The 22,552-nt window shown below is 47.2% G+C and overlaps 4 protein-coding genes across 4 annotated transcripts; 1 reads left to right on the plus strand and 3 right to left on the minus strand.

The window, feature by feature from the left end:
* Positions 1-14,658: 14,658 nt before the first annotated feature.
* ACRALDRAFT_1092981 (uncharacterized protein) lies at positions 14,659-15,905 on the minus strand (the record flags this gene model as incomplete). The annotated part of the gene is made up of 9 exons (XM_071019645.1): positions 14,659-14,672; positions 14,752-14,773; positions 14,841-14,851; positions 14,898-14,932; positions 15,003-15,015; positions 15,392-15,397; positions 15,442-15,451; positions 15,524-15,538; positions 15,588-15,905. 9 exons carry the CDS (start codon positions 15,903-15,905, stop codon positions 14,659-14,661), a joined length of 444 nt encoding a protein of 147 aa, XP_070875948.1.
* Positions 15,906-16,140: 235 nt separating this feature from the next.
* ACRALDRAFT_208839 (uncharacterized protein) lies at positions 16,141-16,376 on the minus strand (the record flags this gene model as incomplete). The annotated part of the gene is made up of 2 exons (XM_071022515.1): positions 16,141-16,290; positions 16,365-16,376. 2 exons carry the CDS (start codon positions 16,374-16,376, stop codon positions 16,141-16,143), a joined length of 162 nt encoding a protein of 53 aa, XP_070875949.1.
* Positions 16,377-17,173: 797 nt separating this feature from the next.
* ACRALDRAFT_1062605 (carbohydrate esterase family 4 protein) lies at positions 17,174-18,749 on the plus strand. Its single transcript, XM_071016633.1, has one exon. The coding sequence runs from the start codon at positions 17,215-17,217 to the stop codon at positions 17,998-18,000; it is 786 nt and encodes a 261-aa protein (XP_070875950.1). The 5' UTR covers positions 17,174-17,214; the 3' UTR covers positions 18,001-18,749.
* Positions 18,750-18,919: 170 nt separating this feature from the next.
* On the minus strand, positions 18,920-22,059 carry ACRALDRAFT_2058613 (uncharacterized protein). Its single transcript, XM_071021849.1, has one exon. It carries the CDS (start codon positions 22,018-22,020, stop codon positions 19,309-19,311), a length of 2,712 nt encoding a protein of 903 aa, XP_070875951.1. The 5' UTR covers positions 22,021-22,059; the 3' UTR covers positions 18,920-19,308.
* Between the last annotated feature and the right edge of the window lie 493 nt (positions 22,060-22,552).

The following is a 22,552-nucleotide window of genomic DNA, read 5'->3' on the forward strand; positions in this document are numbered from 1 at the left end:
TAACCGGTATATCCGTTAACCCCTTATTCTTATTTTCATCCGGCCCCTACTCGGGCATTATTATTATTAGTTTAGGTATAACGGGCGCCTCCTACCCGGTATCCGCTTCGCTAGCCCCCCCCAGGGGGACGCTTATTCCTCGAGTCCTTCTTAGTGGTATCTTCGGTCTAACTACCTTAAAGGTATAGAAGTTAAAGAATTATAACGAAAGGAAAGTCCGTAGACTTTAGTTAAGGAAAAAATATTATAGAAAAGGCCGATAACTTAGTATCGTAGAGTAATCGTAGTATATTCGTTAACTAAGCGCTAACTTTAAACTAAGACTTTAACTTAAGGGATTAAACTAATCGCTTAATGCACGTATAAAGATAGGTTCGGATCGGTGGTCTATACGCGGCTATCGGTCCGACTATATACCGATGGGTCTACGATTATCTCGTTATATCTTTTAAGGACTGCCCGGTCGCTTAATGTAATCGTTAATTAGGGTCCTTTAATTAGGTTAATCCGGGTCCTTTAAAGGACCGCCCGGTCGCTCGATTCAATCAGGTCAATCCGGGTCCTTTAATTAGGTTAATCAGGGACCTTTAATCAGGTTAATCCGGGTCCTTTAAAGGTCCGCCCGGTCGCTCCATTTAATCAGGTTAATCCGAGTCCTTTAATTAGGTTAATCCGGGTCCTTTAAAGGACCGCCCGGTCGCTCGATTTAATTAGGTTAATCCGGGAAGCATTAAAAGGAAAAAGAGTACCCGAAAACCAGGATTAGTATACTGCCTAAGCAGTAACCCATAGAGACGCGATTAAACCTACCGTCTAAGCTTCTCCTACGCTTAATAATCCTTAGGATATAATTTACTTAGCGATATCTGGTATATAGGCGAAGATAGAAAGGGATCGTTATTAGGAAGATATAGCGTTTATCGGTCTGTTTTATTAATAGGGTATCACGATAAGTAACTATAATAAGCCTACGGCTTAAAATACTACACGAATCTAATATTTAGTTATTTCTCTTACTTAGATAATAAGAATTAAGGTCGTGATATTTTTTGTTATTATCTTATAGTGGTTTAATAACACAGCCTTTAAAATTTGCCTATATAAAACGTTCGCCGGGGGTACCCATCTTTGCGTTCAGTCCTTAGACGTTTTTCCTAGGTATCTTAGAAATACTAGGTTAATATACCTTTTATAGCGTGTGGCTTAGGTTTACACCTATTAAGTGTATTTTTTGTATTTATATGACTTAAGCAGAACTATATCACTATATACACCACGAATCAGCCGGGCGCCCGCTATTTCCACGCCTAGAATCAAAACGTCTAAGCTTACTAAGATAAACGAAGTACGTAATTAATAGAAGGTTTATGATAGTAGGCGGCTGGCACCGGCTGCAAAAAATAGTGCCCTAGTCGGAATAAACAAATGCCCTAGTCGGAATAAACGTACTCTACTTTAGTAGCTACGGTACCCCTTTTCTTCCCTGTACCAGATAACTTAAGGGCCAGTTTTAGACTGCTTATACCTTAGAATCACTGACTTAGGGGAATATCGAGTAGTGGTGTAAGACTAGTACAGTACAACGTACAGTTCGGCGTGTACACAAAAAGAGGTGCGGTACTTGAGCGGCTTTATGCCTTTGTCATGGCCCCATAAAATTATCACGTGTAAGGTCTCTCTATGGAAATATAAGGTCTCCCTAGAGAGTCCTATATTATATTATATATAATTATATAACGTATAACGTATAGGTACCTAGGTGCTATTAGTAAAGGTATATTTCTTAAACCTTTTTAAATTTCCTAAAAGGGTAACCGCTAAAGTACCTTTAATATAATAAAACAGGGGTTATATAGTACTATATACGGTCTCGCCTTACCTTTCTAAAATGCATTAAGTACCTAGACAGTAAATAATAAAGGGATTGTTTATCTATTATATAAGAAATGATATTTCATATATAAGACCCACTTTATAGCGGGGCTGTGATAAGAGCGATAAGACTCCTAAGTACCTTACTAAGGCCCCGTTCGACAATTTCAACAAGTTGTTGAAAATTGTCAGGCATTTGTGCCCAAAGACCCCGTAAGCCCGATGGGTTATATTCGCAGAGCCACGTCACGCACTGCTCCGAATACGGCGGTACTTCTATTAGATGTATTATAGTGTTATTTCCCCTCTTTTAAGGTATATATTTAATATCGTAGACTGGTACTCTTTTATAGTCTGTAATAAACACAAGTCATACTTTATACGATATTAGTGTCCTGACAGTTATAAGCCCGGCGCTCTGGTGATACGCCTCTATTCCAGTCGATTTAATAGTTATAGGCGTTATAGCCTCTCCCTCTTCTACCTCTTTTTAAAGCCCTCTTTTTGAAGCTATTAATCGTTACGATTAGAGCCTCTCTTTTCAAGTCCCTCCTCTGTTACGGATAGAGTCGTCCACTAGCCCGTCCGCCTGCCTATTATCACTAACCCCTTTAACCGCCTCTATCTATTCCTCCTCCTTTTTCCTTCTCCTTCTTATCCACGCCGTTATAATAACCTTAGTTATACTAACCTCCTCTAAGGACTGGCACTAGTGGTATCTGCGTGTAATGGAAGTCGCCCTCTTTAACGAGGTTACGAAGCTCGTGGATCCGGATCTTAACGATACTAAACGTCCGTAGCGCCTTAAAAAGGTTAATCCTCCTGCCGTAAGTAAAGACGAAAATTAGGATTAAAAGTATAAGCTATAGCTCTTCTCCTATAACGAATATAAGCAGGAAAAGGCCGCGATAAAGGCCGTTCTGGATTATATTACTACCATTATAGACCGGAGCCTCGCGGAGTCCTTTACCGGTAAAGACGACCTGAAGGAAATACTGCGAATCCTAAAGGCACGCCTTAAGCCTACTAACGCTACCTAAAGGTCACTTATCAAGCGCTATTAGGACGATTATATATAATCTATTAGGAAGATGCCTTACTAACGCTGGCTTAACGACTTCCGTAAGTTATATAAAGAGGCAAAGACGTATTAGGTTCGCGCGATCGATTCGAAGATAGACTAGCTTAACGGATTCTTTAACGCGATCGGATCGATTTCCCTAGAGTGGTCGGAAGCCCGGTTTTCTATAATATTAACGGAAGAAGACGAAGATGATTTGCTGGATATCGAGAGCGTTATTAACGAATATACTACCTGGTTACGTTATAGGCACCCCTTATGTTTAGATCGGAAGCCAGGATCGTTATCGTTCTATATAGCCACGTTCTTAGGAAAAGATAAAGAAGGTTAGTAACCGGATCGCTAAAAGGATCGTTAATAACAGGGTTAGGGTACTAAGAGGGAATTTATCTACGATTACCGTATAGCCCGGAAGACCCGAAGCTACTATAAGCTAATTTAGACCTGCCCGAATATTAACCCGGCCCGAAAAGGGAAGAACTTTAAGCTATCTAAGGAGACGGAAGAACGCTATAACCGGATTATCGCTAGCTAGGATAAAGATCGCCGAAAGAGGTTCTAGAGTAACCTTAAAAACGACGCCGAAAGTAAGGGAAATAAGGGTTAATAGAAGTTACCCTTAAAAGACCCTTCTAAAGATTTATCTAATTTCGTGGCTACCGGGGGCGCTGCTTCGGACTCGGATTTGGACGATAGAACCGGATCGTACGGTATGTATAGCTTTCTGTTAACCGGAGCCGTAGACGGACCCTTTAAAAACGAGCTGTTAGTCGATTCCGGCACTATAAGGCATATCACTAATAAGCGCCACCTTCTAGAAGACTACCGGCCCGCGGAAAAGCTCGTGACGTTTAATACTGGTAGAGGAGAGTCGGATCCGGTTACCGGATTCGGGACTATGAGGCTGGAAGTTGAAGACCGGGATCGTTAGCCTTATACGCTGATTTTAAAGGATATGGCGTATATCGAGGGATATCCTATAACCCTTGTGTTAGCCCTCCGCCTGCTTTTAATAGGATCGCTCGTTACTAGTAGATGGGCGTTAGAAATTAAGGAAAAAGGTAGGACCGTTACCCTGCCTTTAAAGAACGTGGGAGGTTAGTTTACCCTCTAACTAACGGAATAATAGAGCTTTTTTAATAGCTTAAGAGCCCCGATTACAAGCGTTGCCGACGCTTGTTTATAGCACGAGCGGCTAGGCCACGTAAGCGCCGACGCCCTTAAATATATTATAACCGCCTGTATAGGCGGTGCTGTCTCTAGAGGGGATTTTCCCCTTATAATAGAGTGCGAGAGCTGCTCCGGCAGTAAGGCCCGGAGACCGGTATCACGAAGAACGCCTAACTACTGGCCTATACGCCCTGGGCAGCGTATAGATATCGATATCTTTTCTAACAACGAATCCTTTAACAGGCTTATAAAGCTAATGCTATACCACTGCCCCTGTACGCACTTTATCGTGGGGGACTTCCTGAAGGACCTTAAGTCAGCTTTTCTATCGGTCACCTCCTTTGAGCTGCGTACGGCTTGGTAGTACTACTGTCCTATTATAGTGATACGCCTAGATAATAAACGAGCCCTTTAAAGCAATCTTAATAACTGAGCTTACTAAAGAGGGATCCTGATCGAGAGGTCGTTACCTAATATAGCCGTATAGAACGCCGGAGCGGAACGGCACGGAGCTATTATATACGCTATAGCCCGGGCCCTCGCTATCGCCTCCGGCTTTTAGTAGGATATATAGCCGGAGATTATCGCCGCTACGATATATCTATATAATCTGATTCTACGCCGGGACCTTAGGTAGAAGTCGCCGAAGGGTTATATAGATAAGTGGGTTAATAAGATAGGCATCGAACATATTACTAGCACCCCTTTAATCGGTTACCTGAAGAGGTACGGTTGCTATGCCTATCTATTAACTACTAACTATTAACGTGGGCGCCGGAAGAACGAGAAGCTCGCGGAGAGGGCTTATATCGGTTATCTAATCGGTTATAAGAGCACTAATATATATCGGATTTAGGTGCTAAAGCTTAGAAGGGTCCTGCGTATAAGAGATATTAGCTTTAACGAAAAGATCCTATATAAGGATCGGGATATGGATCTACCTATGGTAATAGAGCTTTTTAAAGAGCTTAATCTGCCTGACGATGCCGAAAAGGACGCCCTAGCTTCCGTTAGAGTGATGCCGATATACGATTAATTTATAGTGTTATAGCAGAATACTATAATAGAGTCGTTCTAAGATATTAGGAGGCCGGAGTAGCTTAAAGTAATTAAGAGAGCTGTAGCTATTAAAGTAGCTATTAAAGTAGTTGAATAGGTTAAATAAGAAGAGGTTAAAGTAGCAGCTATTGAAGTAATAGAAAATTCGACTCCCTCGCCTAATTCTAGGGGGGTGGATAAGCTATAATAGCGATCGTAGCCGCCTAAAACGGTAGCTATAGTGGCTACCTGGGTTACTCCTTCCACTATAGCAGCCACTGCCGCCCGAGCTTAGGGCTCTGCCACTATAACGGCTATAATTACTGCTATAATTACCTCTAAAACCTCTTCTAAAACCTCTCCTAAAATAACGCCCTCTTCTTTAACGCCCTTTTCTTTTTCCCCTCCTATAACTACGCCTCTAGCTTCACGTTAATTAACGCCTAAAGCAGCTATTCTAGATATAACTGCAAGCTAATTGCCACCTCTAGCTCCTATAATAACGGCAGTAACCGCCGCTGCCTCTAACGACGATAACTCCGATAACGATAATGACTCGGATAAAGATTCCTCCGATTCCGATAACTCTGATGATACTGTTACGCCTACCGCCGGCGCCGCCGCCGGCACTACTATGGCTATAGGTTTATTATCCCCTGATTAGTTAGTTCTGGAGGATAAAATAACGACTACCGCCACGGCTACCGTAACGGCAGCCCCGAGCCCTTCTTCTAAGGCAGCTGCTTAATAGGTGCCTTTAACGGCTACCTCTTTAACGCCGGCTAGCCCTTTATCTTTAACGGCCACCACGGCGGGTGCCCTATCTTTAGCTGCCACGCCGGCAGCCTCCTCCCGGCCGTAACGTAACCGCCGGCTACTATAACGATACGCCGACTCTGCCTTCCTTTATCTTAACCGCTTTAATATACCGAAGAAGCCGCTGCTACGCCGCGAGATGCCCGAAGAGCCGTCTAATTAGAGCTAGATAATACGGTTACTATATAGAACGTAGTGGGTCTTGGCCGCCTCTAAAGAGGTGCAGGCTCTTATTAAGATAGGTATATTTAAAGCTATTAAGCCGTCGTCTTCCGCCCTTCCGAGCCGCCCTTTAGATTTAATATAGGTATTTATTATTATTATTATTATTATTATCTTACTCCGCTATCCTAGCTAACTTAGGAGCCCCGTTAAGGCTATACGGTCCTTCTCATCTAGTTATAGGGGGGAAAAACCCTTCCGGGTAGAAAAACCCCTATACTCTCCTTGTTAGGATCGGTGCCGTGTCGGGGCCGCTACAGCCACGTTAATAACTTAATATATATCTGGATCTTACCTCTAATCTAGTGGCTAACGGGAAGGTAGCAGGCTAGGGATTTAGGTTAGCCCGGGGGGCGGCGCCTTATATAGGGGGCTAAAAGAGGTCCGCGGCGGCTCCGCGCTCTCGGAAACCTCCCTATATCGGGGTAGCCATCTTTATTTATACCTTCCTTTAGACGGGGGGGTTATAGCAGGGGCACCTGCCTTTATTATATATACCTGCCGTATTCGGCAGCCTTCCATAGCTATAGCTAGGTTAATTAAAAATTTTAAGGGCCTCCGCCCTTCTTCTGTTTTATCCTCCTATAACCCTTACTTCACGTTTTTATAGGTCCCTTGCCGTGCCGCCCCTCTATTCCCGCGTTTACTCCCGGCCCTATACCGCGGTTATTAATAATAGCTAATTAATAGTCGTGATCTAGCTCGGGTTTTAATACGATTCTTCTATAAGTGGTAACGCGGGCGGGGGGTTAGGGGTATAAGGGCGGGCTAATAAGATAGGTTATAGTTAAACGAATAACCATTAAATAATAATAATAAGGTCGCGTTACTAATATAAGTAGAGGGTTACTATAGGGGTCGCGAATCAGGACCGGGTTCGGTACTAACTATTATCTAGATACCGCCTAAGAAATCTAAAAAAAAGAAGAATAGCGCCCGGTATTACGAGCCTAGAGCTATATAAGTCTTACCGTGGGTATTCCTAGGGGTGCCCCTAGGGGGCCGAAGAGGTAGCACCGCGTAGTCGTTTCTAACATTAAGTAGTTATCTTAGGTACACTAAACGTCTTAGAGGGGATAAGCCGGAGGACGTGGCTACTTACGCTAATACCACTAGAAAGGGCGCCGTATACTATTAGTATACTAATAGTTATTAGACTTATAAGGATATAAGTCGGGCTTATAGCGGTGTTTTATTAGTACCGATACGGGTTTAACGTGGTTCTAATAAATTAAATAGGTTCCGGCCATAGCTCTAAAGCAGTAGCAGTAAGTTCTTAACTACCACTAAGAATTTATAAAGGCTATAAGTAAAGGAGGCGATAAAGCGGTTATAAGTTATAACCCTAGGGGTGCCGGGGGTATACCGCGCTAACCTAAAGCAGGCCCGAGGCCGGCTTATAACGGTAATAGCGTCTTTCGAATATACTATTCGTCGATCTTATCCTGCCGGTCGCCGCCGCGGTAACCCTACTCTAATAAGCCTAGAGCGTTAGCTAAATCGCTTAAAGGGAATAATTACTATCCTATTAAAGGTAATAGTAAGTGCCCTTATAGGCTCTTAGTAATATAGCGGGGCTAATATAATAGGGTAGGGCCGCGAATATAATACCGATAATAATAATGCTTCTAGCGGCGATAACTAAGAGGAGGTAGGCGGCGAGACGGATACTAAGGAGGAGGGTTAATACCGCTATAGATATCCTGCTAGTACCGCTAAGGCCCTGGCTTATAGGGCCCTATATAGAATATAAGAGTCTAAGTTAGGCGTTACCTCTATTCTATGCTATCTTACTCTATTCTATAGCTTCTATACCGGGGTAGTTTCGTCACGGGGCCTCTAGAGTATAATTTTCTATAATTTCTAGGGCAAGACAGAAATCGTTAAGGCGGCTAAGGCGTAGGAACTATTTCGCGATTACTTTAGCCTCTTTTAGATAGTTTAAGGCGTTAAAAAGGTCCCCCCTAGTTATAATCGGTCTCCTTATAGCGCCGTAAAGGTCTTTACGCGACTCCGGGGTAGTATTTTAATACTATAGGATAATATATTTAGCTATCTCCGCCCCTCTATCCCCGTAGGGGTACTAAGTAGTAGCGAAGCCCGGGACCCCCGCTCTAAAAAGGAAGGCCCTAAGACCTAACTTCTCGGAGCGGACTTAGGTAAGGACGGAGCTTTACGGTTTTAGGAGGCCTCTATATCTCTAAAGGTCTCTTTTTTAGGGGGCCCGGTCCGGTACCGCTACGGCGTAGGTCGGGTTCCTTATAGCCCCGGTCTCTTTTTACCTCTCCTTCCACCTATCGCGGAGGGCGACGTCTAGGCTATAGTTATTTATCTAGCTATAGGCGGCGGAGGATTAGGCGGGCTAGGCGAGTACTTACTAAGCGAGGTAACGACGCCTTAGTGCCGCTAGTGCTCTTATTATAGCCTAGCTACTAGCCAGGATAAGTCCCTCGGCTCCGGTATCCTAGTAATCTAAAGCTTTTTTAGCTATAAGGCGAGTAAGATATAGATTAAGGGGGGGGATATACGTATCTTTTTCTAGGATCCGGATCGGTATAGCCTTATAGGCTCCTGTAATTATCCTAAGGCACTTATTTTAGGCTAAGCTAAGGGCCCCTATAAGGCCGCGGCGGGGCTTATCGGTGGTTCTATAGAAGGTAGAGGCGTAGTAGGAGATAGCCGGATAGATTATAGCGATATAAAGGCGTTAGGCGTTAGCGAAGCTATAGCCCTAGGCTGCTATAGCGAGCCGGGTTAGGGTATAGTTCTATATCGCTAGTTTACTCTAGATCTCTTTTTTATATTATAAAAAGTTTAGCTTTCGGTCTAGCTATACCCTAAGGAGCCTTATCTTTATCGAAGGTAGGACCGGTATAGTGCTAAGGTGGATAGGTATCGGGGGGGGGAGTATAATTTCGAAAAGGGAATAAACACGTATTTCGAGGGCTTAAACTAAAGGCCGCTTACTCGGGACTAGGCTTTATATATTTATTAGGCGGAAGCGAGTCGGTGCTATATCTAGGCCTTTATACGGCTAAAGGTAATAATATTTATATTATCGGCGAAGCTAATAGTAATAGTTCTTATAGCATACTCGAGTTCTTTATATAGGGTAGAGATATATAGAATAAAGAGGATAGGTAAGACTAGGGAGCCCTATAGGATACCGGCATAGAGGGGCTATAATAGTGCCGCCTAGCTATTAAAGAGGAGGTGGACTATTTAATCCTAAAGGAAACTACTAATTAGCTAGACGGCCTAGTCTAGGTATCCCTTACGTCCAAGGGACTCAAGGAGTCTAGTATAGGGGATAGTATTAAAGGCCCCGTGTATATCTAGCTAAAGTATCGCGGGGGCACCCCCTAGGGCCTAGGTAGCTCTAACGGCCTCTATCGCGCGCTATATAGCTATCTCTATACTACGCCCTGGCCTATTCCCTATTTAGCCTCCTAGGAGGAGCCGGTATTCTTCCGCTATAGCCGCGAAACGGTCTGCTATAATTCCTTTAAGTAGTTTTCTGATCGTATTAAGGAGGGATATCGGCCTTTAGCCTTTAGCTATCTTATAGTCGCTTTATAGACGGCCCTCTTTTTAGATAATTATAACAGTAACGGTATGGTAGCTCCGCGGGAAATAGCTAAGGGATAGGCAGGCTAAGAGAATCGTGGCCAGGACCTAGTATAGGACCGGACCGTAGGCCTTTAGGAGGCCTACTAGGAAACCGTCTAGGCCAGGGGCGGCCCACGACTTAGTTTAGCGGAGGCGGCCCTGGATATCCGTGGCGGTAACGCTCCGGTTTATATCCTACCTAGAGGGGTACTCGTATCCTAGGGGGCAGGGGTCTGAGTCTCCGGGAGGAGGGAAGAATTTAGCGTAAAGAATATTAGCTTTCTCGCTATATAAGGTTACCGGGTCGCCCTGGTCTTAGTATAGTAATAGCACTATAGGGGGTCCGGGTAGCCGGTGGCCTATAATACGGGTCTATTTTTAGAGCCTCTAAAGGAGTCCGTTATTCGTTTAGGTTAAGTAAAGGAGGTGGCGCTAGTGCTATCTTTTCGCTGCTATAATAGCTTTATCGTGGCGGAGCTCGGCTTATCTATACTCTTCCTACCTATTCCGTGATTTCCTTATTATATATCGTCTATATAGTCTACGGGCCTCCCGGGTTAGGGTCGTTAGCTTATTAGTCTATTATAGGCAGGGCGGGCGGCTAGGGGAGTCGGCCTAGCGCTACGGGGCTATTTTATTAGTAATATTAATAAGGTCCTTAGTTAGTTAGTTAAGGGCCCTATCGATATCAGAGGGTGATACTAGGAGGCCTAGTCTTATTAAGAGTCTAGGGGTTATCTAGTAGGTAAAGGAGGGCATGAATTCCTTTTAGACCTAGTATAGGCGGTCGGGGGGCCGAGGTAAGGCCGTGTTAGTAAAGTAGATTATACTAAGATAGATAGTCGCGGTTTAGGAGAGGTGGTCTAATCCGATAACCTTATTATCTATGCTATTATACCTATAACGGAGCCCCTAGGACGCTTAGATAAGGTCGATAATGCTTAGGCGTTTTCTTAGTCTATACTAGGTGGTTATCCCGGGGGGGGTAATAAGGTCGAGGTTCTAGTAGGAGGTTAGCCCTAGTAGGGTGCTAGACCTAGGGTAGAACCTAGGGTAGTTAGCCTAAAGGGGATAGTAGAGATTAAAGTCTTTAAGGAGGATATAACGGCCCCGGGGGGGGGCCTAGCGAGGTCTATAGTTATAAGGGTATACTATAGGGTAGTGGCGGATTAGTAATTCTCGGAGTAAATAGACTAGATAATAATAGCCTAGTCGCTTATACCGAAGGTGACCGTGTAGGAGTCCTGGTAGGCCTGTTATATTTATATACTAGGGGGGTATTGTTTATAAATATAGAGTAGGGCCCTGCCGCCTCCCTAGATTAGGAGGTATAGGGCCCTGCTTAGGGCTTTTAGTCCCTTCGTAAAGGGGTTAAGCCCTAGTTCTTAGATAGCTATTATATCGTACTCGGTACGGGCCTATAGCGGGAGTTTAGCCCGGGCCTATTTAGCTCCTATATTCTAGGATAGGATATAGAGTTTTATTAGTTAAAGGGAGGATTCGGGGTTAGGGCTACCTAAGTAGCCCCTTAGATATCTTATATCGGGGTTAGGTTAGTCCCGCGGGGGACTAAAAACGGTTCTAGGGGTCTAAAAGCCGGGGGGTATTCGCGGGGTCTTTTCGGTAAGCGGCCAGGGCCGCGGCGAGTAGGGGCGGCCTATAATAGGGTAGGGGAGGGCGAGGGTAAGGGCTAGCATAGGCGGGACCGCTATTACGCCGCTTCGGTCTATCTTAAGATATTAAACTCTCTCGCTTAGTACTTATACGCTTCTTAAGCCCTCGTGGCTTCCTATTTTCTAACCTAGTAGGTATTATCGAAAGCCTTATAATTCCCGGTATAGGCGGCGTACCTCCGGGTAGCCTTTAGGGCCGATACTAGGCAGTTCTTAAAACCGTTCTAATAAATAGACTCGGGCTTAGTATAATAGCGGCACCGCTTCTCTGCCTTAAGGCACTAAGCGGCTTTATACCCGAACTATAAGTAATTATAGTATTATAAGAGGCTTATATCCGGGTTATAGGGCTTATATAAGAAGCTGCCTCCTTTAAGGAGGAGGCTATTCCGTATAAGGCTTTCTATACCCTCCGGTATAATAGCCTTAATAAGCAGTATCGCTACCTTACCGGTACTATACCTAAGGAGTCGGGTCCTTACTTAATATATCTTCGTGTTAGGGTTAGTAATACGCAGGGTCTAAAGGAGCTTGTTTTCGGAGAGAGGGCTTAGGATTAAATAAGGGATAGCTTTTGCTAGGACTAGGTAGGTTTAGATAAAGATTTTAGCTCCGGCGCTAAAGGCCTATTTAACCTAGTAGTTAGTGAAGGTAGACTACTATTACGCCCTATTAGTAAAGGTTAGGTAAATATCTCTATTAGGTAGTCGCTATGCCGTTATAGTATCGGAGCGGCTAGTAGCCGTATTTACTACTTAGATAATCTCCTTTAGCGACCAGGCTAGGAGTGCTTAGTCGGGCTAGTCTCTATATTTAATAATTAGTTCTTTATAGTATCTAGCTAGGAGCACTTTAGGGGGGGCTAGGTCCCGGGGGGGGCTATAGCGGGTAGCGATACGGCCACGGCGGCCTAGGTCGGCTTCTATCTATTCCGGAGTTCCTCCTTAATTATACTCCGTATAGTAGCGTGGAGGTATATAATCGGTATCGCTACGGCACTCTGGCTATTAAGGCAGCGTAGTTTAATAAACTCCTTTACTAGCTTTATAACCTAGTTAATCGTGTTCCTATTAGCTAGTAGACTTTGGATTAATGCCTTAACTTATTAAATTTTCGATTTAGGGGCCCGCGACGTCCCTATATCGGTCTCGGTTCGGTTATATACGGGATTATCCTAATTCGGGCGGTAAGAGTCGAGTAATAGTCGCTATCGACGAGGGCGGTTTAAAGAATTTTTAGGTGGTAGGCAAGTCGCCACCACCCCTTCTATCGCGTCTACCCCCGCGTCCACGCTACGGCTTTTACTCGGTGCTATCACGGCGTAAAGGAGGGAGTTAGATTCCTTCTCTAATTAGTTTTATCGTTTTTACTCGTGTTACGCGGCGGTGGTCTCGAATTCCGTGCCTAGAATGATTTTATTAAATATACCCGGCTTTATATAGGTATTTAAATATAAGGTTAATCTATCCGGCTACGTTACTAAATTCAAGGCACGCCTCTGCGTTTATAGCGATTAATAGCTATAAAATCACCTTGACGCCTACGCCTCCACCCTGGCCGGCAGGACCTTTAAAACGCTTATGGCTATTACTGCCCACTTCGATCTAGAGACCCGCTAACTTAATACTATTAATACGTTTATAAACGCCCGGCTTAACGAAAAGGTCTATATTAGAGACCCGCTAGGATAGAATATCCTATAGGCCGCCTCTGCCGCTAACGTTACTAGCAAGGCCGGATTAGAGCCGTTTTTAAGCCTCCTACGCCCCTCGAACCGTGGGGTTAACCGGCTACGCCGGGCCCTATATAGGCTACGCCGGTCGCCGAAGCTATAGCACCAGGAGCTCTCTTCTATTTTAGGTAAGTATAGGCTTACGTAGTTAAAGGAAGACGATTATATCTTCCGAAGCGATAAGCTGCTTATATTCTTTTATATTAACGATATTATACTATTATACCGTAAAGATCACGTTAACGCCGCTAAAGATCTGATTAAATAGCTATAGGAGCGGTTCTAGATCCGGGATTTAGGTCCTATTAAGTGGTTCCTTAGTATTAGGGTTATAAGGGATCGTTAACGTTGAAAGCTATAGTTATCCCTTAATAACTATATTATTAAAAAGATAAAGGCGTTAAATATTATTACTAGCCGGAGGGTTATTACGCCGCTTACCTTTCCCGATACGTTAGAACCGAATAGCTTGTAGGCGTTAGAAGACTCTATCCACCTATATCTTTAAAAGGTTAGATCGATTAACTACGCCGCCTATTAAACGAGGCCGGATATCGTAAAGGCTGCTTTTAGACTAGCCGAATTCGCTACTAATCTATCCGGTTAGTATTATAAAGCCGCTAATAGGTACCTTAAGTACCTCGACTTAATAAGGTCCCTCTGCCTATCCTTTAGGCCACGGGATTCTAATAAAACCCTAGCTAAATACGCCCTCTTTTATATAAGCGACGCCGCCTTTAGAGATGATCGTGAGACTCGGTATAGCTCCCAGGGTTATATAACTATGCTTTTTAGAGGTCCTATCGACTAAAAGGCGAATAAGTAAACGAGCGTTATTATATCTAGTATAAAGGCAGAGCTTATGGCTTTAAGTGCCGCCGCCTAGTAGTATATCGCGACGCTGCGATTAATAAAGGACCTAACGTTAACCTTTAAGGTTAACCCTATCACTATCTATTACGATAATAACCAGACCCGTCAGCTACTAGAAAGCCCGCGCCTATAGGTGACGTCGAAATTAAAGCATCTCGATATATAGGCCCTATGGATCCGGCAAATCATATAACGCCGGGAGATCGTGATTAATTAGATCGCTATTAACGAGATAGTTAGCGATAGGATAACGAAGGCGTTACCGCCATAAAAGCACGCTACGTTCGTTAAGATACTTAGGATAGAAAAGAGCCCTTCCGGCTTAGTTTAAGCGGATCGATTACTACCGCCTTAATAGTGGTTTAGATTAGATCGCGATCGCGATTATTAGATTAACTATAATTATATAATAATTATCACGTTGTTTTTGGGGTTAATTTGACTACTGTTTTGGGATCATAATAAGGCAGGAGCTGTTTAATAAGCCGTTGACCTTTGGATTAATATCTAGGCTTAAAAACCCTAGATTTTTACGTTGTTTTTAAGCTTTAATTCGATCAGAACCGTTAGGATCAATCCTGCGGCTCTGGGGGGGTGTGTTAGGTATTTATGCCTAAAGACCCCGTAAGCCCGATGGGTTATATTCGCAGAGCCATGTCACGCACTGCTCCGAATACGGCGGTACTTCTATTAGATGTATCACAGTGTTATTTCCCCTCTTTTAAGGTATATATTTGACATCGTAGACTGGTACTCTTTCATAGTCTGCAATGAATATAAGTCACACTTCGTACGATATTAGTGTCCTGACAAAAATCGTCAACATGACCAAAAAATGCATAACTCCTGACCCACCGATGCACAAGGGCCCCCTTTTGTATGATATTTTCGTAATAATCGCATTTTTTATGCCAACCTCTGCCATACCCCTGTCACACCCCTGTTTTCGAAGTACCACGCTAGACAAGGGTCTTCTTGTTAAAGTTCTTCAATAACTTATTCGTATTTGTATAGGAAAGTGTGGAAGCACCCAAAAGGTGCTTCTAAGTTATTAAAGATCTTTAATAACTTTTAGGATTAATTAGCCGCCACCGTTATAAACGAGGCTGACTTATAATTTAAAGCGATTCGTAGCTATAATAATATTTTTTAAGAAGTGATTCGTAGTTACGACTACCTACCTACCTAGGTAGGTAGGTAGGTAGGTAGGTAGGTACCTAGGTAGGTAGGTGCGAATAACTAGGACCTTTCCACGACCTCCTCTACGTACCTAGGTCTGCTATCGATGTATATAGGAGTAGTCACGATATTCTACACCAGCAAAAAGTGGTGGTTTCTGCATATAAAATACGTACTTCTGTATTTCTACATAAAATGGGTACATCGTGAAAAAGAATCGGCGTTAAATTAGCGTCTTAGCTACGATATACCTTGCACAAAGTTATTGAAATTCTTCAACAAGTTGTTGAAATTGTCGAACGGGGCCTAAGTTTGTATGTACCTGCAGATTACAGTCACGATAGCTAGGTAGGTTCGTCTTCAATTCCATCAGTTCCATCAGTTCCATCAGTTCCATCAGTTCCATCAGTTCCATCAGTTCCATCAGTTCCATCAGTTCCATCAGTTCCATCAGTTCCATCAGTTCCATCAGTTCCATCAGTTCCATCAGTTCCATCAGTTCCATCAGTTCCATCAGTTCCATCAGTTCCATCAGTTCCATCAGTTCCATCAGTTCCATCAGTTCCATCAGTTCCATCAGTTCCATCAGTTCCATCAGTTCCATCAGTTCCATCAGTTCCATCAGTTCCATCAGTTCCATCAGTTCCATCAGTTCCATCAGTTCCATCAGTTCCATCAGTTCCATCAGTTCCATCAGTTCCATCAGTTCCATCAGTTCCATCAGTTCCATCAGTTCCTAGGCAGCCCGAATCTTTGTGCCGTGGATCCTGTTATGGACTGACTAGCTAGAGGGCGGGCGATTATCGCGTACGTGACTATAGTACTCGGGCTGCCTAGGAACTAACTGGTTAGCTGGATAGGAACCGATAGAACTGCTAGAACCGATGGAACTGATAGAGCCGATGGAACTGATGATGGAACTGATAGAGCCGATGGAACTGGTAATGGAACAGATGGAACCGATGGAATGATTGGAATCGCTTCAATCGGTTCAATCGCCCGCGCGAGTTATTACACCCCAACCCCTGTTTAATTGTGTGTGGTGTACTTGCGGATCCAAATAGACCAATAGTATCACGATAATAAGCGGATCGAGTACAAGTAGATACATCAAAAGAGGGCATTTTCTATATAAGATACAGGGTTTTAGCTGTACCGAACAAGGGGACTAAGTACCCTATCAGTCTAACTTGTAGCTCCTTAACGCGGTATTAACGTAACTGATATCCTCGTCCTTACTCTCGTCCTTACCCTCGTCCTTCTTCTCTTTTTAGGACTGCTCGAGGACCGGACAGTTATTTTAGCTGGCATTTCGCTATTCAAACCTGATATTAACTAGGGATTAGAATCGGATCCAGGATAATATATAACGTACGAATACGTTATGTATTATATTGTATGTATATAGGTGCTGTTAGTAAAGGTACGCTTCTCGAACCTTTTTGAATTTCCTAAAAGGGTAAACCGCGAAAGTACCTTTAACACAATAAAACAGGGGTTATATGGTATCATGGGCACGAAATTGGTACATCGAAATTTGGTGCAGTACTTAGGAGTCTTATCGCTCTTATCACAGCCCCGCTATAAAGTGGGTCTTACATGTGAAATATCATTTCTTACATGATAGATAAATAATCCCATAATAAACAAAGGGCGTATAAATACCAGTACTCCTTAATCAGGTAAAGAAAAGTTATCTATACAGTCCAGGTACGCCTAAAAGAAGTTACTAATTCTAAAATTTAACACTGTCCGACCTGCCGGCTGCCGTACCTGTAGTCTCGTCTGATTTGTTCGAGCTAATCTTAAGGAATCCCTGCGATGCCGAGGTCGGTGGCAGTAATATTCCCTATACTCTCCCAAATGAATACCTCACCAATGACCGCCAATCCTCCCACCACCTCTTTTCCACCCCTTCAAGGTCACCGTGGCTGATAAACCATGAGACCATGCCGCGTCTCCGCCTCTTCCGACTGCCCAATAACCTGCGGAGACGCGTCCGCCGCAACCGAATGACCACCCTCTTCACCCTCCTGGCCCTCGTCCTCCTCCTGGCCTCTCCCTTTTACGTCATCTACAAGCCGCCCGCCCTTCTGCTCCGGTACTTCCAGTGGAAATGGCCCGACGTCCTGTGGCAGGTCGACACGACCCGTAAAGTCGTCGCCTTGACCATCGACGACGCCCCGTCCCGACACACCGCCGAGATCGTCCAGCTGCTCAGGGAGCACGACGCGCGGGCCACCTTCTTCGTAATCGGCTCGCAGGTCCCCGGCCGCGAGGACGTCCTTGGCGAGGTCGTGCGGGACGGCAACGAGCTCGGCAACCACGCCATGCGCGACGCGCCGTCGCGGTCGCTCGCCGACGCCGAGCTCGAGCACGAGATCCGCGCCGTCCGCAACGTGATCCGGCGCGTCTACGCCGCCGAGGACCTTCCCATGCCGCCCAACTATTTCCGCCCCGGGTCGGGTTTCTTCAGCGACCGCATGCGCGTCCTCGTCGATAAGCTGGGCTACAGGCTCGTCCTGGGCAGCATCTACCCCCACGATCCGCAGATTAGTTGGTGGCGCGTCAACGCGAACCATATTCTGAGCATGCTAAGGCCCGGCGCCATCATCATATGCCACGACAGGAGGAGCTGGACCATACCCATGCTTCGCAGTGTCCTCCCCGAGATTAAGAGACAGGGATACGATATTGTTACCGTCACCGAGTTGGTCAGGGAAGGGGAGTCGTGAAGAAGAGTGTGACAAGATTGTAGCGAGGACCTGGCAAGCCCACACTCAGTCCGCTGGACCGAGTAGGGGCTTGGGGAATCTTCTTGCACCATTGCATTGCTCTTGCGCAACACCCCTATTCCGAATGGGATTCGGCGGCCGAATAAGCCTTGTCTTCTCTCTATGAGGGCAAAGCATTCCGATTCGAGGGCAAAGTTTCGTCACCGAGCCCCGAACGCACTGAAAAATCAGTATCGGTCCCGTCCCCCTTATAAGAGTCGAATTGGCTTGCTGCAGGTTCGCCCTCCACCGCTAAGACGGTACAACATCCTGTCGTGGCATGGCCTGAACACAGAGTTCCCCCAGAGGCATGCGGCTAAACTCGTATATTCTCGAGCGGTAGTAGGTTCAAAGGTCAATATGACAGAGAGAGCATTATCGCTCGCTAATTCAATAATATTCGGGGTGTTTTGCTGATGACTATCATAACCTTCTACTGCACAGGCTTGCGTCTGTTGCTCGATTTTTTCTCTCCTTGGGTCCTGCTACAGGAACGTCTCACAGTCGTACCTCAGGCCTACTACGCACTCACGTCGGTACCAAAGCGGTAACTATTTTATGCTGTGCAGCCGGATTGCTGTAATATGTGAATATTCAAAAATGTACCTCTCATACCGCCATGTGGCAACATTTTTGGGACAAATCAGACAGAATAGCATAGAATAACCCTCAGAAGCAGGGTGATGGATCCATCGGAAACAGACCCATGGTTTACCCCAATGACTTCGCATAGCTGTCCACATGTATTGGCCCCGAGGTTGCTTTATTGTTGTGATGTCTCTGGCGGAGTGCAGATAGAGTTGCTACCTTCTGGGTGCTTCAAGCCAGAAAGCTTTGAATAATACATCAAATCAAATAAGGAAACAAAATAAAAGTATTTCACGAGCAGTGTACACGTAGATCGAGCAACGCTGTCAGTTATTGAGCAACTGGACTCTGCCGACGAGGACGACGACGAGCATCAAACTACCTAATATCTAAAGCGAAGAGGCCTATTGAACATATTGCGCTTTCCGGAGACGAGGCTGCAAGAGAACGCAGAGAATCTGGTCTCAACAATCCTCCCAGCACTGTCCGGACGGCCACGACTCGAATCCAAGGAGCTGTAGGCAATCAGAAACCCAAAAACAAAAACGAACGATCAACCAGCAGCAGTGCGCTAGTCCAAAACTACCACGGCAGCGAGAGGTGCATCCAAGACCGACAAGCTAGCCAACCCTGTGTCACCCGTTACCGAACCACACCACCAGCAGCAGCCGCCACGATGAGTCAAATTGGAGTCGTAGGATCGCGAAGAGCGGCGCTACCGCCACCGCTGTCCTCGCTGCTGCCCGAGCCTGAGCCGAATCCGGAACCAGCACCGCGCCCGTGGCCCTGCGGTCGCCACGACGGACCCGCAGACACATAGGGTGCTGGATGACCGGCGCTCTGCCGCTGCTGCTGGGCGGGTGTATTGGTCACCGACAGGAACTCGTCGTCTTCGCCGCTCGACTGCGTGAACCCGGAGACGTCGCTGAGCATGCTGCTGGATCGGCCTCGGGTCCTGGTCGGCGGACCTGCGTGCGACCAATTGGCCCCTGCTATCGATGGCGCTGGCAGCAACGACGATGACGACAGCGGTGCGCCGCCACCCGTGCTGTTACTGGACGCGGTCGTGCTCTGAGCCGCGCCGCTGCCGCTGCCGCTGCCATTGCCTACCTGCCACATGGACGCGGGGTAATGCGGAGGGGCCGCCGGGTTGGGGTTCCACGTGTTGGTCGCCGCAGCCGGGTTGCCAAAGGCGGTGGGATGTGGCTGCTGCTGCTGCTGCTGCTGGGGACCCGCCGGAGTCGTCGCATCCAACGAGAAGCCACTGCTGCTATTAAAGTTCATCTGCTCGTGGTAAGACTGCAGCTGGCCGAGGAGAAGGTTAACCTGTCCCTGCTTGGTTGCATTGCTGGCCTGGATGGTGCTGATGCTCTCCTTGAAGTTGTTTTCGATCGTCTTGGTCTCGGCTTCCCACGCCGCTCGGCCCTGCCTCCGTCGCTCGGCCTCGTCCAGGCCGCGGTTGTTGGCGTCCGTTATCCGCGCAATCTCGTTGTCCACCTTGGCAATACGCGCCGCCGTCTTATTGCGCCTCGTCTGCAGGTTGCTCTGTTCGTCCTGTTTTCTCTTAATCTCGGCCGCCGACCGTGCCTTGAATTCCTTAAACCGCTTCGACGCTTGATCAAACACGGCCTTCTCTTCCGACCACAGCTTCTCCGCCTGCTTTTTCCGTTCCTGCAGGCCTTCCGGGTTCGCATCGAAAGCACGGAGCGCTTCGTCGAGCTGCACAATCTCCTTGTCCGCCTGCGTCCGCTGGGTCTCCTGTTGGATGATTTTCTGCCGGAGCTTGTCGTCGTTGCTCCCCGCCGACTGGATCGCGTTGTCCAATTTTTCGTTCTCCTTCCGGAGCGCGGTGATCTTGCTCTTCCATTCCTTGCGCAAGTTCTTGAGCTTCGTCTTCTCATCCGCCAGCTTCTCGCTCTGCGCGTTGATCGTACTCTTTAACGTCGTCGCAGGCGAATCCGGGCGAAGGAGCTGCTGCCCACTGACCGCGGGGCTCGGCAGGCCCTCCTGATCCTTTGTGGGCGCCTGCGTCGTACGGATGCTCGTGGAGAAAATGACCCGGTCGGTGTGCGTGTCGACAAACTCGCAGACGTACTTGGACAGCGGTCGGAGGCCATAAATGTCTCCGCACCATCGACAGCCGGGCTCCTGTGCGTGGTCTCCTTCCTCGTTGGGAATTCGGAAGATGCGCGTCGGTTGCCAGAAGGCGTCGTTAATTCGGACGTAGAAAGGCTTGGACATGTCCACACCGGCCGGCCGGTCTACGTGCCCCATCTGTGCGGACATGGCGAAATTGTCTGCGAAATGGCTGGTGTTGAAGCATACCTCGTCATACCCAACGTACGAAATCCATATCTGCTCGGCCTCGGAATCGAAGGGTGCGTTCCCCAAATTATGGATATCGGTGGCGTTCGATCCGGCCGACTCGGCTGCCGCGTGAGACAGCTCGTACTCCTTAACCATTACGATCTTCGTGCTCGCCAGGGCGGCCCATAGCGGCTGCTGCAGCCGTACCTGGGTGCTCTGCTTTCTTCTTTTCTTGGTCGAACCGGTACCATGTTGCTGTGCCGCAACCTCCGTGCCCGTCTCGGTCGCGTTGAAACTCGTCTCGATTGTCGAATCCGGCGCAGGCTTGGCTGCTTCGGGGTCCGGCTGGCCGGGCGATGGCGCGGTTCCCTTCTCCCTCCTCAGATACCATTCCCGTATGTACCGCACGATACCCTGGGTGAGGATATGAATGGCCAATACGCTCTTGATCCAGCTGTGGGGTCCTCGCTTGTCGAATTCGGGCGTCACGACTTCAAGCACATCTTCGGCATCGGCAAATATGCGCCAGTTCGGGGGCAGAAAGCGCGTCGCCCGAGACCAGTGCAACCTGGAGCCGCGGACAAAGTGCGAAGCTATGACGAGCAGAAAACACGTGGTGACGCTCCTCGACGTGCCCTCCCTCGAACTCGACCCGCCGCCGAGCGTAACAGCGATGACGGGTTTGGCCAGATCGAGGATGGCGACCTGGATAGGCGGCCACAGGAAGAGCCAGATGAGCATGATGAAGACATCCATGCAGAGAATGGTGACAAGGGAGGGCATGGTCGAGTTGTAGTCGAAAATCTCGGCGAGATTGATATTCATGCCCGAGCTGGTGGTGACGGGTGGTACGAAGGTAAGGAAGGTGAAGGCCATGTAAATGCCGGACAAGGCCACGGTGGGCACCTGCATCAGCAGGATGAGGATGGCGAGGGTGTCGTACAGCGGCAGGGCGCGCAGGACGGTGGCAGCAAACTCCAACGGCCCGCCAGGATCACGGTGCACGTCGGCATTCTTAGTAGCATTGACGTCGATCTGGCGGTGGAGAGTCTCGGCGCCGGGACCGCTGGCGGCTTGCGAGGCCATGGAATCAGCAGGGGACTCGGAGTAGGTGCCTAGGGAGCTCCTCCTTGGGGCGGCGTCACCAGATGTCGGGTCGGTGGCCATTTCGAGATGGGATTTGCCGGTGTTGGCGTGACCGTTGATGTGACCGTTGACGTGACCGTTGGGGCGGCCGTTGGGGCGACCGCTGGAGTGACCGTTGATGTGACCGTTGGGGCGACCGCTGGAGTGCCCGTTGGCGTGACCGTTGATGTATCCGTTGACGTATCCGTTGGTATTGGCAGTTCCGTTTCCATGGAAAGTAGCAATGGGCTGGGAGGAGGGCAGCACAGGGCCGGAAGCATTGTTGTCTGGCGCCGCAGACCGAGCGAGCCCCTCAAGCTGAGGTGTGTTTTTCTTGGGTGGGACTCGCTTTGCAGGCCCTACCAGGCCATTTTCGTGCCGAGTATCACGCTGGTTCGCGGCGCCTTGCTGTCGCTTCGAGGTGGAAGCACGAGGCATGCGCACTCTTGAGACTAGCTACCGACCCGGGCACCTGGAGCAGGTCGGGACCAGC

The sequence above is a fragment of the Sodiomyces alcalophilus genome (assembly GCF_042370955.1).
Source record: "Sodiomyces alcalophilus JCM 7366 unplaced genomic scaffold ACRALscaffold_3, whole genome shotgun sequence".
NCBI classification, from domain to species: Eukaryota; Fungi; Ascomycota; class Sordariomycetes; order Glomerellales; family Plectosphaerellaceae; genus Sodiomyces; species Sodiomyces alcalophilus.